At 47.4% G+C, this 17,707-nt stretch overlaps 1 protein-coding gene across 1 annotated transcript; it reads left to right on the top strand.

Annotated features, from left to right (window-relative positions):
* The first annotated feature begins 8,927 nt into the window (after window positions 1–8,927).
* Window positions 8,928–14,611, top strand: dmrt2a (doublesex and mab-3 related transcription factor 2a). The gene is made up of 4 exons (XM_082555467.1): window positions 8,928–10,684; window positions 11,224–11,617; window positions 12,870–12,972; window positions 13,247–14,611. The coding sequence occupies exons 2-4, from the start codon at window positions 11,252–11,254 to the stop codon at window positions 14,344–14,346; spliced, it is 1,569 nt and encodes a 522-aa protein (XP_082411593.1). The 5' UTR covers window positions 8,928–10,684; window positions 11,224–11,251; the 3' UTR covers window positions 14,347–14,611.
* Window positions 14,612–17,707: the final 3,096 nt, after the last annotated feature.

Consider the following 17,707-nt stretch of genomic DNA (forward strand, 5'->3'; position numbering starts at 1 on the left):
GTGCTTACCATATGACCACACACACACACATACCCATATACACACTCACACCCCCGTTACCTGCATGTGAATACTGTAATGCCTCCCTACCAACGCTGTACATCCTGTTGATGTCATCTGCCACCTCTTTAGTAAAGTTATTTGAACTACATCACTGTGGAGTACCATTCCTTCTGACCGAGGACGACTCAGTTGAAGCGTGATCGGCAATCAGTGCAAACATACATTACAAGTGGTCCTTCGAGCCGGATTCGCCTTGGCTGAGTTAATGAGATGGCAAACCCTCAGGATAGAGGTGCATCGAGTAGCCCCCGTCCAACGCGGGAGAAGAAACTTCCAGGACATCTGGTGGACTATGAGCACAACCTAACTGAGCCATCTAGCGCTCCAAGTAGTTCAAGCAGCTCCGACTATGAAGAGGATGAGAGATGGCAGAAGATGGAATCAGTTTGGAGCAGTGTCCTCCAACACATGACTCAACTGCAAGTGTCTATGGAGGAAACTCGTGGGACATTACTGAAGCGGGTGGAGCGTTTGGAGCAAGCTTCTAAACCTGGCAGTCCTCTTCCCCCAGAAACAGGAGCGTTAGAACAACCCCAACATATTTCCTCCATAACAGAAGTTGCACCACTACAACCTAGCAATGAGGTGTTACATGACACCACAACACCGGCGAACATGCCGACGCCAGTGGAAACATCTGCTCCATCACCTCCCCGTAAAGCGAGCCTTCACATTCAGCCAGTGCTGCACCCTGCCACTTATGTAGCTGCATCGACGCCACTCAGGAGACCTGGGCGATGCACTGCTGAACCCTTCTCATATCAGCGATCGGAACATCAGCTCCTGATGAACAGGCCAGGCCAGGTGCAGCTATTACATTCTGCATCCCCAGCTGATCAGCCACTACAACATGCTCATCTTTCAGTGCACCAGCTATCACAGGCTGTGGACCCAATGAGTCTGCAGCGGATGTCACATCCCGCTGCTCCTGTCTTCCAAGTCAGACATCCAGCTAATCCTGTGTACTTGCAGCAACCTTCACGTCCACCAGCGCCTGTGCCCCAGCCATCACAGTGGGCAGAAGCTCATCACCCTGTGCCCACCATACTGCATCCTGAAGCTTTGCCCGATCCAGCTGGCAAATACTATGTTCCTTATCCCTCAGGATGTAACTATTCATCATCTTCCTCTGCCGAACACCATAATCCACAGGCTGCCACAATTTACCCAGCAGGAACGCCTCTACCAAACCTGATGGAGATGATGGTGGCGTCTTCATATGGCATCCCAAAGCCTAAGCTGGTGATCTTCCGGTCGGGGAGAGAGAGTGACTTTGCCTTATTGAAGAAAGGGCTGGACAGCACCTTAGGGCCACATTCTCATCTGGGAGAAGATTACAAGTATCAGGTCCTACTAGATCATCTAGAGCATCCCAGCGCCTTACAGGTAGCCAAGCGCTACATTCACGACCGCACTCCCTACACTAGTGCAATGAGGGCGCTAGAGCAGAGGTATGGACAGCCAAGGCAGTTAGTCCAAAGTGAGCTTAGCACTATATTAAACTGCCCCCCTATTAGAGCCGGCGATTCTCAAGCTATTGAAGACCTCTCCCTGTCGGTGTCCAGCCTGGTCGGGCTTCTCAGTACCATGGATGAAGTAGCAGCCAGTGAGCTTCATTGTGGTTCACATGTGGACAGACTGCTTACCAAGCTCCCTCTGAACTACAGGGACAACTTCATCGAGTACTGTATCACCCGGGGGATCATCCGCAGTGGCAGCAGCCGAACATACAATATGTACGACTTCTCAGAATGGCTCGAACGGAAATCCCAAGTCCTTCAGCTATCCAGACAAGCCTCTCAAATGCCCCCGGACAAGCCACGTCCAGAGAAGAACCTACTCAAAGCCTCAGCAGGGCTCAAGCCACACAACAGATCTGCTTCCATCTACTACGGCCCAAATCCAGCCCAAGCCAAGCTAAAACAGGAGGGAGAATCTACAGCTCCAGATCCGACAGTCCAACTTAAGAAGAAACAGAAGTTCAAACCTTATTGTCCATACTGCGAAGGGACAGAGCATTATCTGAATGGCTGTGATGGATTCAAAAGGCTAGACCTCAAAGCTATGGCTACCTGGATTACAGAGAAGGCCAAATGCTGGCGCTGTGGCCGTAAACATTCTCCAGAGCAGTGCACTCTGAAGAAGCCGTGCAGCACCTGTGGTGACCAGCATTTGTCGGTGCTCCATGACCTGGTTGAGGCCAAGAAGCGGGACCCTAACATACTAACTGTGAGTACTAGTATGGTCTACCTAGACTATTCAAGTCACTCAGGTCGTGTTATGCTTAAGGTAGTACCAATCCAACTACATCATGGGAGCAAATCACTGGATACATTTGCTGTGCTCGATGACGGCTCAGAGAAGACTGTTGTGCTTCCAGCGGCAGTTACAGCTCTAGGTTTGGAACAGGAGGAAGCAACACTCTCACTGAGAACTATCCGTCGAGATGTAATCCAGATGAAGGGAGGCTTTGTCTCATTTCAGGTTTCACCAAGGGCTAAGCCCAAAGTGAGGTACAAAGTAACACATGCCTTCACAGCCCAACAACTGAGCCTAGCTACTCAGTCATGTCCAGCTGAACAGCTAAAGAAGAAGTATCTTCACTTACAGAAAGTCCAGATTGAGGGATTTAACCAGATCCAACCTTTGGTGCTGATTGGCTCAGATAACGCTCATCTCATCACCCCTGTCCGCCCCGTCCTTCGGGGGTCGTCCAAAGGGCCAGTAGCTATCTGCACCAAGCTCGGATGGGCCATCCAGGGGCCGGCCAGTAGTATGCCTACATCTGAGGGGGACCTGCAGTGCCTGAACATGTGCCTTTCTCCTGCAGAGGCCGTGCATCAAGATGTGAAGCGTTTGTGGCAACTAGATGCTCCCCCCTACAGGACAGAGAAGGAGGTCACACGGTCAAAGGAGGACAGAGAGGCGGTAGCTATGTTGGAGACAAAGACTATCAGAGTCCCAGTAGACGGTGTCGAGAGATACGCCACTCCGCTGCTGAGAAGAAGGGACTTTCCACGGATGTGTGTCTCTCCTGAAGCAGTAAAAGGCCTCCTCAGATCCACCGAACGTAAGCTGGCCAAGAATCCTGATCTGACCCTCACATACAGCCAGGAGATCCACAGGTTAGTAGATTCTGGTTATGTTGTTAAGCTGAGCCCAGATGAGACACATAGCCCTTCTGAGTCATGGTATGTACCCCACCACATGGTACATCACAATAATAAGGCTAGGGTGGTCTTCAACTGTTCGTTTGAGTTTCAGGGGGCCGTCCTGAACCACTACCTCTTACCAGGACCTCCCTTGGGGCCCACTCTGCTGGGGGTATTACTCCGCTTCCGCCAACACCCTGTAGCTGTGAGTGGAGATATCAGAGCCATGTTTCACCAGATTCGGCTGCTCCCAGAGGATTGTCCTCTGCTACGGTTTCTGTGGAGGGATTGTGAAACTGACCGGCCCCCAGACGTATATGAGTGGAGAGTTTTGCCCTTCGGAACGACATGTAGCCCCTGTTGTGCTATTTTCGCCCTACAGAGACATGCAAGGGAGCACGAAGACACCCACAAGGACATCTGTGACTCTGTCCACACAGCCTTCTATGTGGATAACTGTTTACAGTCCCTATCCAACCCAGAAGAGGCAAAGCAGCTCATCGACCGAATGAGAGATTTACTCATTCAAGGAGGATTCGAGATACGTCAGTGGGCGAGCAACGTGCCCGAAGTAGTTGCTCACCTGCCCGCTTCAGCTAGATCAGAGAGCTGCGAGCTTTGGCTGAACTTCAAAAGTCTCGACCCACAAGAGTCAACATTAGGACTCAGCTGGCACTGCCCGACAGATGTCCTGGGATATAAGCACCGCCCTATAACCTACTCCACGGTCACGCTGCGCAACGTGTACAAGGTACTAGCTACCCAGTATGACCCCTTAGGTTATATTTGTCCCTACACTACAAGGGCCAAGCTGATTGTACAGGCCCTGTGGAGCACAGAGAGAGGATGGGATGAGCCCATCGAAGGGAATCTACTTCAGTCCTGGCTTGAGTGGGAAGGTGAACTGTCACACCTTCAGCATGTCACCATTCCCCGCTGCTACACTCCTTCTCACAACTCCAGCAATGTGACATACGAGGCTCACATATTCTGTGACGCATCAGAAAAGGCGTATGGGGCTGTGGCTTATCTCCGAGTAATCGAGCAGCAACTGCCCATCGCCACATCATTCCTGATGGCTCGCTCCAGAGTGGCCCCACGCAAACAGGTGTCAATGCCCCGGCTGGAGCTTTGCGCAGCACTCACAGGAGCCCAATTGGCCAAATTACTCCAGACAGAGCTCACCATCCTCCTGAAATCGATCTACCTGTGGACAGACTCCACAACGGTGCTGCAGTGGATCCAGTCTAGTTCCTGTCGCTATAAGGTATTTGTGGGGACTAGAATCTGTGAAATACAGGAGCTGACATCTCCTGAACAGTGGCGGTATGTGACCTCTGACCTCAATCCTGCTGATGACATCACCAGAGGGAAACATCTCGCTGACCTAACTGTCCGCAATCGTTGGTCACATGGTCCACCCTTTCTGTCACAAACTGCTGACACTTGGCCTAAGTTTCCAACAGAGTTCCCGGCATGCAGTGAGGCAGAGCTCAGGAAGACTGCATTCTGTGGGCACGCTTCTGCATCCCCGACTTTACCGGATCCAACACAGTATGCCACGCTAGATGAGCTGATTGCTGCTACCTACCAGACCCAACACGGGGCGGCTGACGCTCCTATTACAGCAGCGGAGCAACTAGAAACCAAAACCATGCTGCTTCGCTCGGCACAGACTGACAGCTTCTCAGAGGAGGCCCGAGCCCTCCAGATCGGGCACCCAGTCCGCTCAGACAGCCGTCTTAGCGTGCTGTCCCCTGAATATGACAGTCTTACCGGTCTCATCAGAGTCGGAGGCCGCCTCCGTCGAGCTGCCGACTTAGATCCAGACAGTATCCATCCCATTGTATTAGCAGCTGAACATCCCCTGACCAAGCTCATCATAAAAACTTATGATGACCAGCTCCTTCATCTAGGTGCAGAGAGGCTGTTTGCGGAAATACGGCGCACCTATTGGATTCTCAGAGGACGTCAAGCCATTAAGACGCATCAGCACCAGTGTGTGGACTGTAGGAGATGGCGCGCCTCACCTTCTACACCCAAAATGGCTGACTTACCTTCATCGCGGCTGAGACTCTATAAGCCGCCGTTCTGGTCAACGGGCGTAGACTGTTTTGGGCCATACACGATAAAGATAGGTCGTAGAAGAGAGAAACGCTGGGGAATCATCTACAAGTGTCTTACAACCAGATGCGTGCACCTTGATCTCCTCCCTAGTCTTGACACCGATTCCTTCCTTATGTCATTACGCAGATTTATTGCACGCCGAGGAAAGCCATACGAGATGTGGTCTGATCGAGGGACCAATTTCAGAGGTGGGCACAGAGAACTCCAAACGGCGTTTGAAAACATGGAGCCGGACCTCAAGCAGCAACTGGCCAAGCAGACTATCAACTTCTGCTTCAATCCCCCACACTCTCCTCATTTCGGAGGAGCATGGGAAAGGGAAATCAGAGCAGTGAAGTCAGCTCTGCAAGTGGTCCTGAAGGACCAAGTTGTGGTGGAAGAAGTCCTACTCACTGCTCTCATAGAGGTTGAGGGCATTTTGAACTCAAAGCCGCTTGGCTATGCATCGGCTGACATAGCTGACCCAGATCCCATCACACCGAATCTTCTCTTGATGGGGCGGCATGATTCGGCACTACCCCAGGCAGCTTACGGCCCCTCAGGCACTCTTTCTAACAGAAGATGGAGGCACAGTCAGGTCATCAGCGACCACTTCTGGAAGCGGTTCATACAGAACTACCTCCCAGGACTGCAACTCCGACAGAAATGGAGGAGGTCCACTGACAACATGGCTGTGGGACAAGCTGTTATGATTGTGGACTGTAACTTGCCTAGAGGCCTTTGGCCTGTGGGTACCATTGCCAAAGTTTTCCCAGGGATTGATGGCGTTGTTCGAGCTGCCGAGGTCAAGGTTAAAGACAGTACCTATGTTCGCCCGGTAACTAAGTTGGTGGAACTTCCCAAAGTTCCTGAGGACTCAAATGACACTGTTTCAAAATAGAAGGACTCTAGCGGGAGTGTATTTGCCTACAAATACAGGGGCGGCTGTTAAAAGTCCGCTTGTTCACTGTAGCTGTTTTATACTACGTTACCCATGATGCACCTCGGTATCTGTACTTCCGGTTGGGAACGTGTTCAGCGCAGCGCTGCACAGATGAGAGGTGTGTCGGAGGAGTAACGTATTAACGTGCATTCGGTGTGAGTTAATACTGCGTGCGTGCTTACCATATGACCACACACACACACATACCCATATACACACTCACACCCCCGTTACCTGCATGTGAATACTGTAATGCCTCCCTACCAACGCTGTACATCCTGTTGATGTCATCTGCCACCTCTTTAGTAAAGTTATTTGAACTACATCACTGTGGAGTACCATTCCTTCTGACCGAGGACGACTCAGTTGAAGCGTGATCGGCAATCAGTGCAAACATACATTACAATATTATTCTCCAAATGAAAGTGTGGGGAGCTTGTAAGTAACATCTTTTATTCAGTGCATCGATAATGTCAGTGCAAACTCAGACTGAAGGAATGTAAGTTTACTTTAAAGCTGCTTCTCTTTCTCACAGAGAAAATGTCCCAATTATCACATGATGACCAGCAGTCGGGTTACAGGGAACTGGCTGGGTGCAGCAAATGCAGATGAAAGTAAAAAGCGTGGATGAAGCTTGTCAGGCAGCTGTAGGACACGTCCTCCTGTTTGTTGCACATTGGCCATGAGAGGTCGAGGTGTCAGCCTCCTTCAGACAGAGACAAATGTCGCCCCGCCTGGTTTTCTATTCAGCTGCATGTGTTGTCGGTCCATCAGAGGCTAATTAACATAGCAGGATCCCCAGTGATCCCACGCTGCTCGTTCTGTCTATACACAGCTCCTGTTACACTTTACGGCATGCACAGCAGGACGCTTCCAACGAGATGCTGCTGTTTCAATCAGGCCCAAAGTAAACTGGACAGCATGTGAGGACTGTGTGTCTGCATCCACGCAAAGGTCATATCAGCCAAAATCGCTGCTTCCTGCATGTTTCCACAAAAAGCCCAAATGCAGTTAACACATGATTTTTATAAACACACACTGTCACATATCTGTGCACGCTGTGGGAATGAAAGAAGCCTTTAATGTTCTGAAAACTGTTTCCTGTGCTGTTTAAAATTGTTTTCATGATGTCATGTTGGACCTGAACTCTGTCTTCTTACGTTTGTTTTTGGGGAAATACCTGGTGCAGGAAAATCAAAGGCAGGGAGCCACTCCCACAAAACAACAACGAAATGTGGAAAACTATTCCTAAAATGTTTATGGAATCATACTAAAGAGACACCATTCGAAGGTTCAGATGAATAAAAGTCATGAGATGACTAATGACTCTCGGTTATCACAGACTGGTTTCTTTACAGGAACATCAGGAACATCCAAACTGGGGCGATACTGTCTGAGGAGATGTATTGTCGCATTTGTGACATTGGACAGGGAACCCCGCTGAACATCCCCACAGAAAATCTTCAGGGAACAAAAACTAAGATTTCCTGGTTTCAGGAAATACTCTAAAAAAGTCACAGGCCGGAAACATCTGTAATGTTTCAAAACCACTCCAGGATCCAGGAAAACTGATCGAAGATCTCAGGATTCCTGAGGTGATCATGGAATTTGTTCAAGGATCTCTGGGTTTCCTCGTAATAACCTCTGAAATTGCTAAGTGGAGCAAATCTCTCTTACAACACCCCAAAAAGGTTGAGGGGGGTTTGCAAAGCACCTAAAATTAATATTAACTTACATTTTCTTCTCAAAGCTTCTTTTAAAGCAATCAAGACTTAACAGACCCGTGAATGTTTATGAAATTCCATCAGTGCCTAAAACCCAATCAGTGATTCCCAGAGTCCTCACCTAACTGTCTGATACACCCCAACCTCTGAGCAGATAAGCGAACACCCGCAAAATGATCAAATTCCACGAAGGAAAAATATCAGAATTAATAAATAATCAATACAAAATCAGGACTCCCTGCAAAGACCCTTTAACAAGCTACATTTCTTAAATCAAATTAAAGGTCCCTGGAAAATCCTTATGCGGAGTTCAGCTAAAACCTGGAAATTCCTTGGCCTTGGGAATTCACCAAACATCCCTTAGATTAACTCCTTAAAGCCTACAACTATTTCACGGATCCATATAATTCCTTCAAGGAACTCCGAAGAGTTCAAAAATAACCCCTCTCTGAAAAGTCATTGAAAGACCTCCAGGCCGTGACGTCCACATTTCTCCTGGAGGGTCCGGCTCTGCGCGACCCGCCTGTCCGGCCCTCCGGCCCGCTCTCAGGATCAAAGCATTCCCGGCGTGGAAGCAGCAGCCGCGGGTGGGCTGCTCGTAACCTCCGCAGTAAATTAAGACGAAGAAGCAAATAAAGCTGCACCTGCGGACACTTTTTGGCACTTTTAATATTTGCCAAAAAGTGATTGCTCGTATTTAAACTGCTATAAGTAACTTGTTGGGCTATAATATGTGAAACATGTCAAATTGGATGACACAAAGTCATCTTGAGCCACAAACAACATTCGTGTAACAAGGTAGAAGCTGCATTTGGCAGCGACTTTTATATAACCTTTATTTATGTAGTTAAAAAAAACTCATTAACATTAAAAATGTGTTTTTAAGAGTAAGTTGGCCAAGAGCACAGCAGCAAATATTACGATAATCAGTAAAAATATTTTAGGTGGGGATAAAGGAGCGGGTTGGTTATAATGTACAATAACACAGAGTTGTAAAGATACTTGAAAAACTGATATTACACATAAAAAATACACGGAAACATTGGACATCAGTTTTTGCCAGGCGATCACTTTTTGGCACAACACCGGCTCACCTTGAGTCCGCGTGCCAGAAAAGCACAAAGCGGGACCAGGTCCTCCGTGAAAATAAGAAATAAAGATCTGAACTCGTCACGGAAAACAAAGAGCTAATAACAGTCTGTAACTATATTTAAATTTGCACCGGAGAAAAATCACATTAATTGAATTCTTATATTATCTTAATGATAATGAGAATTATAAACAGATAAAAATGTCATTTAAGAAAATCTCTTTTTAATATTACGCATGCGCACAGTGACAGTAAATTAAAAATATGTGGACATTTTTAGTTTGAAAAAATCCCGCAGGACAGAGTCCCACGGCCTTCTTTCTCAATGCAGCACATGCGTGACATTAACTCGCAGCAGTCAGCGCTGCCGTCCACTGTGAAAGCCTGTGTGCGCGTGTGCTTTGTCCCGCAGTCAGTTCCCGTGAAAGTCGGTTGACAATGAATAAATGTCACGTGTCCGTGTTTTTGTCTTTGTGAGGCTGACTCTCAATCAGCAGCCCGCAAACAAAGATGCACGCGTGCAAGGCCCACGTTCAGTCATTAGTGTCACGGGTGAAAAAGACACTGAGGACCAGAGAGAGAGCACTCAGACACCCGGGACTTCATCTCAGCCGTTTATAGCATTAAAGGAGAATTATGAGGGTGGATTTCCAAAATAAAAGCAGCGAATAATAATAATCAGATGTATTAATATAATATTCAGATATTCTAAATAACGCGTCTGCTGGTCTGAGGCACATTTGGGCCTCCGTATCCTCCAGCTGCTGTTTTGTGTGGGGCTCCTCTTCATGCTGACACGGTGGGTTTTTCTCTCAGGTGTGATTGTTGTGAAAACACGGTAATCTTCCCCGGTTATCTGTGCCAGCTGCACGGACTGTAACAACCCGCAGGACACCTGTATCGCCCCGCCCACCCCCGTCTGTGGGCAGAGGCCCAGCAGAATAATGACGTCAGGAAGTGAATCCACCAGGTTCAATCTTTTTTCAATCTTTATAATATCATCTTCTCTTTTTAAAGGTTTACTTATCAATAAATGACAGTTTTCCTCATTTGCTCACTGAAAGTTACAGTTTTGGAAAATTCTGTTTCATTTGTTCGTTTTTTCAGCTGAAAACTAAAAAGCTCGATTTCCATGAGGACAGTGAGCCAGGCCTGAAGCTCCGTTTCTGCTCACACGAACCTGAAATTAAACGCAGACATGCGACGTGATAAACTGTTGCGCTGGTTTCCTGGACGACTTTCTCTTTTTCACATCTTCCCACTTTCGGCCTGTCTTTCCTGGAAAGTGACCTCCTGAAGTAACCGCAGGGCGCGCGGTGCTTGTGGCCGACGCTCCGCCCGCCCCCTGCATAACTGCTCCTGCTCCTATTGGCTCTTTGCGTGTTTGTAAATGAGCCAATCAGAGGGCAGCCTGCTTCGGTTCATAGCGGTGTGGCTCCTTGTGTCCGAGTCAGAGGAAAGTTGGACGCGTCCCCGGCGCGTCTGCGTTTATCCGCTCAATTAACGGCTAATTACAAGCTTGAGTCTGGACCGTGTGTGTGTGTGTGTGAGTGTGGCGTTCATCACGGTGTTAACGACGTTGCCCCGCCCTGCTGGACTCCTGGAGGTAAAATTCATTCCGTTTTTTAAAAGTGTTTCTCGGCTCAGTCGCTCAGACGCAGATTAATTAAACCGGTTTAATTAAACTCTGTGAGCCAGCGTGACCCAAATATCCCGGGTTATGTGACAAACTCCTCTGAGATCCAGCAGACTGTTGGAGTTTTACTAGTTCTGGTTTTATTAAGGCCTCACTTTCTCTGATTACAAACTGTCGTGTTAAAATATTTCACAGCTGTAAATAAAAATAAATGTTCAGCCTTCTGAAAAACTTCAAACTGTTTTAAATAAAAAAAAAAACGAACAACAGATTTATTATTATCTTTTTATTCTTGTAGATAATCTACTTACTAGACTAAAATATTTTTATTTTATTATTTTTTAAATAAGAAATGACAGACCTGAAAGTTTGGGATAATTCATGAAACTGTCCAGATGAGGAAATGGGAATATTTGGTGTGTTAAGTCTGACAAGCTGGTGATATTTACATATTTTAAGTGCCAGTTTTTCTCACCTGATCTAATCTAATAACTCGTATTCGTCTCCAGGTACAAACTGGCTTTAAATCCGGCAGACATGTCAGAGAACTCCGGGTGTGAGCTGGAGATCGACGTGGAGAGCCTGGAGACGGAGAGCGAAGAGCTGGCCGACTCCTCCGAGCGCCCCGGCTCTCCGCAGCTCGGCCACGCCGCCTCAGAGGACGACTGCCCCGGCACTAAGAGCCGCGACAGGGCGGGCCCCATGTGCGCGGGTGACCAGAGGAAACTGAGCCGCACGCCGAAGTGCGCCCGCTGCCGCAACCACGGCGTGGTGTCCTGCCTGAAGGGCCACAAGCGCTTCTGCCGCTGGAGGGACTGCCAGTGCGCCAACTGCCTGCTGGTGGTGGAGCGGCAGCGGGTGATGGCGGCGCAGGTGGCCCTGAGGAGGCAGCAGGCCACGGAGGTGAGACTGAGGGTGGTGTGTGGTGGAGGTGCTGTGCTGATGCGTTCAGGTGCTTCGCGCTAATAACGCAGGAAGGACTCACGTGTGTGATGAAGTCTCCGGTTAATCAGCTGCTTGCTTGGAAGTCTGAGCCTGGATCACTGCTGCCCTGCAGCTCAGGGTTTTCAGTGGAAAGTTCAGATGATCAGGACTGTTTGAAATCAGGCAGCTCAACATATTTATCTCCTCACACAGCAAGCTGTGGCACTTGGAGCCGCTACAGTGACCTGTGGCCTTTGACCCCTCAGTGTTAGTGAATCAGGCCTTGCTTCTGTGATCGCAGCTTCTGTTGTGCTGAAGTCCTTCTTTTGTAAACGGGGCAGTTTCTGCTTTTGTCTGTGGGAAAGTCGAGCGCTTCTTCGTGTTGTTTTTGATAACTGCGGCACATTTGCACACTGACCTTTGTGCTACAGTGGAAGAAAAAGAAAATCGCTGCGCTGATTCTTCCAAAGTTTTTATAAGAACCCGAAGCCTTCAGAAGCGCAGTCCGTGTTATTTTAAAGGCTCTGTGTTCGGGCTTGCAGCTGATCAGAGTAAAGCCGAGGCTCAGTATTCAGCGTGAATGCAGTCGCTCAGCGTGCACTTTATATCGCTTTGTTAGCTTCACTGAACAAACACGAATATAAAGGCACATCCGAGGAGCCGTTGGAGGTTTTCGAGGTTCATTCAGCAAATGAGGAATATTTTGTTTTTCCCCCAAATAAAGGCTTAGGAAGAGAATTTGAATAAAAACACAAAATCACAGCTGTTCCATGTGTGTGTGAAAAATCTGCGCATATTTCTGTAAAAGAGCAAAACTGTTACGGCGCCAGCATTTTAAAGATGAGACCAGATGAATGTTTCCCAGTTTGTGTCATCAGCTGAGCTCCTGTTAAATGTCCAAGTTTATATCTTTAACAAACACTTTCTCTCATTTCTATTACTGCAAAAAAATAAAAACTAAATGTGTTAAATGTTAGATTGACTTGTTAGGCCTGCGTCTCCGTCCTGTTTAGGGCTGTTTCGAGGCCTTTTCAAGGCTGTAATAACACGAGAAATGTGTGTCGCTGCCCATATTTTAACTGGATTATTATTAAGAGGCTGGTTTTTATTATCCAAACATACATGGGACTTGGACCTCAGCTGTGAAAAATCAGTTATTTTAACAAGGATTAAGGCGAACACTCTGTCAGCGTCTTTTAAATATTTTTCTTTTGTTTCTCTAATTTCTCAGGATAAGAAAGGCATATCCGGGAAACCAATTCCTGCAGAGAGGAGGACGATATATCAGCGACACATCCGACCGTCCACCATGCTCGCCAAAAGCATCCTCGAAGGTACGGCTCAGACAAAAAGAAAAGCTCCTCTTCTGCCTCTCCTTCGCTCGAAGCGGGGCTTACATTTCTTTTTCCTTTAACACCAACGGGGCGATAAGGACGTGCTAACATCTGTAAGCAGTAAAACTCTGGCACGTGATACGCTAACTCGTTTAGCAGCATTACAAAGTATAAATAGCTAATTAGATTATTATCTATGTTGGGTGTCGTAATATAATTCCAAACACACTCGATGTCATAAAAGTTGAAGTAAATGTTTGATTTTCGATGACAGGATATCGCCCGGTGCAGTCTGATCCGTTCCTGGCAGCCAACCCGTCTCTTCCCCCTCCGCTGAGCGACCGCATGAGGAAGAGAAGGGCTTTTGCAGACAAGGAGCTGGAAACCATCATGCTGGAGCGGGAGTACAAAGAACGAGAGCTGATGGAGAACAACCAGGGGGCTCCAGGCTCTCTCCTCTTCCCCAACGGCTTGGTCCACCACTCGTCTGAGTACAACTCCTACAAGACGGCCTACTCGCCGGCAGCTCCGGTCGAGCCGCAGCCCAAAGAGCTGTGCAGCTTCCTCTCCCCTAACTGCCTGGATCTGGGCATGCAGTACCCCTCGACCCCTGGGAACGTCGAGCTCATCTCCTCCAACGTCAGCGTGGCGACCACCTACCGCCATTACCCGCTGCAGCCGTCGCGAGGTGGCTTCGTGATGTGGCCCCGCGGCGCAGCCAACCTGGGAGACGCTCTTCTGTACCAGCAGTGCCTGTTTAACGCCACGGCGGTGCAGAACATGAAGCCCGGTGCTGTGTGGGAGCCCAAAGCGATGCCCGCTGAGAGTCAGCCACCAGAGCAGGAGGCCGCGCTCGCTGCTAAATTGGAGGGATCCCGAGCCGCTGCTCTGCAGGACTTATCAGACCCTCAGAGGCCCGACCCCAAACCTCCTGCTGTCACCCAGGGGGAGCAGAGGGAGTGCTCGGCCTTCTCTCCTCCTAAGAGGAGCTTTGGACAATCTTTCCCCAACCACCCTCATTCCCAAAACTCCAGCCAAGTCCTCAGCAAGTTAAGCAAGGACAGTGCTAAGCCTTCCATGAAACTCAACTCCTTTCACTCCCTCATCCAGCACTCGCTGAGTGAAAAAGCCAGCGGCGGGTCCGGGCCAGAGCTCAGAGCTCCGTACTGCAAGGAGCTGTTAGAGGAGGCGGCCCGCAAGTACAGGGAGAGCTCTGCCAAAGACTTTCAGGCGGTAAAACTCGCAGACAGGTACGCCAAAGACTTTCTGTCGAAGCCTGTAGGGACCAAGATGGCGCCCAGCGAGTCTCTGTCCTTCTCCGTGGAGGCCATCCTGAAACGGCCCACGCCCGCCATAAGTCGAGCATTCCATTAAAATCCACGAGGTGTCCTTTGTTGCACTATAAACACGAGGCTTGTCTCAGCCAGAGATCAGCTGCAGTTGTGGTTTTCGGGGTCAAATGTAAACGTGAGCACTGCATCGGAAAATAGACCAGTTTGAAATGATTGTTTTTTCAGTGTAATATTTATGTACAGTGTATAATATTTTACACGCGCATGTTTGAATAACTTTATTTGTGTCGAGTATTTAAACACGATGTCGATGTTTCCCTCACGTCAATAAACTTTATAAGACTGAACTTCCATAAAAAGTGTCCGATGTCATTTCATACTCGAGTTGTGACGGCTGGAAGTGCGAGCGGGTTGTTGTTTAGGTCAGAAGTTAGTCTGCACCGAGCGATGAACGACTGTGGCCGGACGCAGAAACACGAGGAACTTCAGTCCTCTGACGGAAACACACACAACCCTAATGTTTTTTTAATCATTTTTTTCATGTTGCACTATTAATAATTTAATATTTGGGCTTAGACTTAATACTTCATTTTGTAACACCTCGTTTGTTTCGTGCCCATTAAAAGCATAAATTCAGACGAGCTGTTCCTCGACTATAATCAGGGCTTCTTTAAGAAAAGGGAACTAGAGTTACAGACTCGTCCTGCAGACATTTTAACCTTACTTTTCCATAACGTGGTTAAAAACCTGTTTCCTTGACCTTTGCACTTTAGTCGTTTGCAGGGTCATTAAGTTTTTACAGTAACTCTGCGACAACTAAAATATGTTTCAAATGAATGTAGCGGACAATATCCCATCACTCCTGCAGAGCCTCAGTGAAAAACTAAGAAAAAGAAAATCCCAGGAATGTTTTTATCACTAGAGTTTTGCACAAAGACAAATTTCACAAGTAAACCACATAAATGAGGTGTGGATGTGACAGAGTGGATGTAGACTAAATATGCTCTTCAGGGGCTGAAACACGATATCGGCTCATAAATCTGCGAGCAGCATCATCTCATCCGTTCATGATGCATTTCTCCACTCATTCCTTTCCACTTACAGCCTCTCAGCGTGTGTGTGTGTGTGTGTGTGTGTGTGTGTGTGAGTTTGTGTGTGTGAGTGTGTGTGTTGAAAGGAAGCTCCAAACACGGGTTTCACATGAGCAGCAGAACTCTGATCTGTGCAATAATGAACAAGACAGGAGGTTAAAAAAAGTCACTAATCTCTTGTTTCTGGCACGGACGTTTCATCGGCATGAATCTGCAGCGAAACCACTCGCCTGATAAAAAGAAGCATTTTTCCTTTACTTTTCTCTTCTTTAAGCCTGCTGAGACGTCTCACGTAAAGCAGAGACTGTGGGCGTGTGATTGTCTTGAACAGCTTCCTCGTTGCTGCTGTAATTGGATTTGGCCAGACGATGACATTTTGTGTCACCGATGACGACTTACATCACTTTAAGTAGCTTGCGGTTGCACTTTGTTTTTCACTCTGTGTGTGTGTGTGTACATGTTAAGACATCTTTGTGAGGACAGACAACCTGCATGTTACTATACTTGTGGGGACCAACATTCACTTATGGGGACAAAATGCTTGTGTCCACGCGTTTGAGGCATTTTTGAGACTCAAAATGTGGTTTTAATGTCAGGAGTACGGTTAGGTTGTGTTTAGGCTGAGCAGCCAGGGAAAGCATTATGTCAATGAGATGTCCTCACTAAGATATGAAAACGAATATGTGTGTGTGGGTATGTTTACTCACCTTCTTGGGGACCTTGGTGATGTGGACATATCTGCATTGTGAGGACGATTTGGCTCCTACTTTTAAACTTAGATGGTACCGGGCCGCGAGAGTTAAGGCTCGGGTGTGAAATTGATGGTTTTCAGGGTTTTTATGGTTAACTTGGCCCCTTTCTCAATTCTCAAGTACGCGAGTCCGTATAGTGTACATGTATGCCTTAATAAAAACAAGCAGGTAAGATGTTAGAACGCTTTTATTTTGATTTTAGTGGACACTCAAAAATTACAATAGACAGCTGCTGGGGTTTGGAAGAGAACTGAACAAATATTTGAATATTTACACAGCTACATTCTAGCTTGAAAATATCTTAGAAGTTTATTTTGTGACCCAGAAAGAGAAATATTTAAAAGTTTTTAGCCGCGCTCGTCCGCCATTGCCGCGTTTGAGTTTTGGACGAAATGCATTCTGGGATATTTAGCTGTACCAAGTCCACACACGTCACCAAAGATGCATGCTCGATAAAAAAGGCGGAGCGAGAACACATCGGGAATTTTTCGTGTTCTCGGCTTGATGCGTACTTTGAATTGGAACAGTACTTGGTCTCCGACTGATGACGTATCACGAGTACACGAGAACACAAGTACGCACCTCCGAATACGTTAGAGCACTTATGCAAATATGTGATGTGTTGATAAATCGAGCAGGTATTTGAAGTTTACACAGAAACATTCTCGCATGAAAATATCTTAAAAGTTTATTTTATGACCCAGACAGAGGAATATTTCAAACTCCGCCACTGCCTCGTTTGAGTTTTGGACCAAATGCATTCTGGGATATTGCATTTCGTCATTTCGAGCTGATTGGAGACCAAAACAGCCAATCAGATTTTTTTGCATCCAAGTCTGTGATTGGCTGGTTTTGTGGCACAAATATAACGGTGTAGAGAAAGAGTTGAACGCGCACGGGCAGAAATGTTGAGAGCGACACATTGGGAGCGAGCGCAAATGTAAAAACTGAGCGAGAGGGGCTGCTGTGTGTGTGTGTGTGTGTGTGTGTGTGTGTGTGTGGATAACAGCAAACACTGAAATACAGTTTTTGCACGCAGCAATGAATTTTGTTCACTCAAATTGAGCTTTTCTTCGCTCAAAATAAATTTCACATTTCAAAATGCAACACCTGCACCTGCAAACTTTTATTACGTGCGCTCAAATTATTTTTACGTGCGCTCAGAATAGTGGCACAAAAATACAGCACTAGTGTCTTTTAGCGTCTCGTGTTAGTTTCCCCGTCTGTCCTGTCCTCATTCACAGATTGTTTTCACATGTGGTTGGTTGTGTGCACCTGTTTCTCTACTGTTTACTCAGCAAACACTTTCTCGGGAGTTTATGGTATCCGTTGCTAGTTCTAAGTATTATTGAACATAATATCACAATCATTTTGCAACATCCCTGTTAGAGTTAAAAAGCAGGATGAAGCAGTGTACGATTCAGGGCAAGCTTACGTTGTGGCTGCCACCATATTTCATGCAGTGTCCTCAGTTTCTCTGTTAAAGTCACCGTTTATTTGTCAAAGAGGTTTAACTCAAGGATTCACAGCGCAGCTTCGTCTGGACGTGGCTGCAGCCATCTTCTTATACATTGATTCATGCTGTGCATAGTTCACTGAG

This window comes from Aulonocara stuartgranti (assembly GCF_965226115.1).
Source record: "Aulonocara stuartgranti genome assembly, chromosome: 12".
In the NCBI taxonomy this organism is placed as follows: domain Eukaryota; kingdom Metazoa; phylum Chordata; class Actinopteri; order Cichliformes; family Cichlidae; genus Aulonocara; species Aulonocara stuartgranti.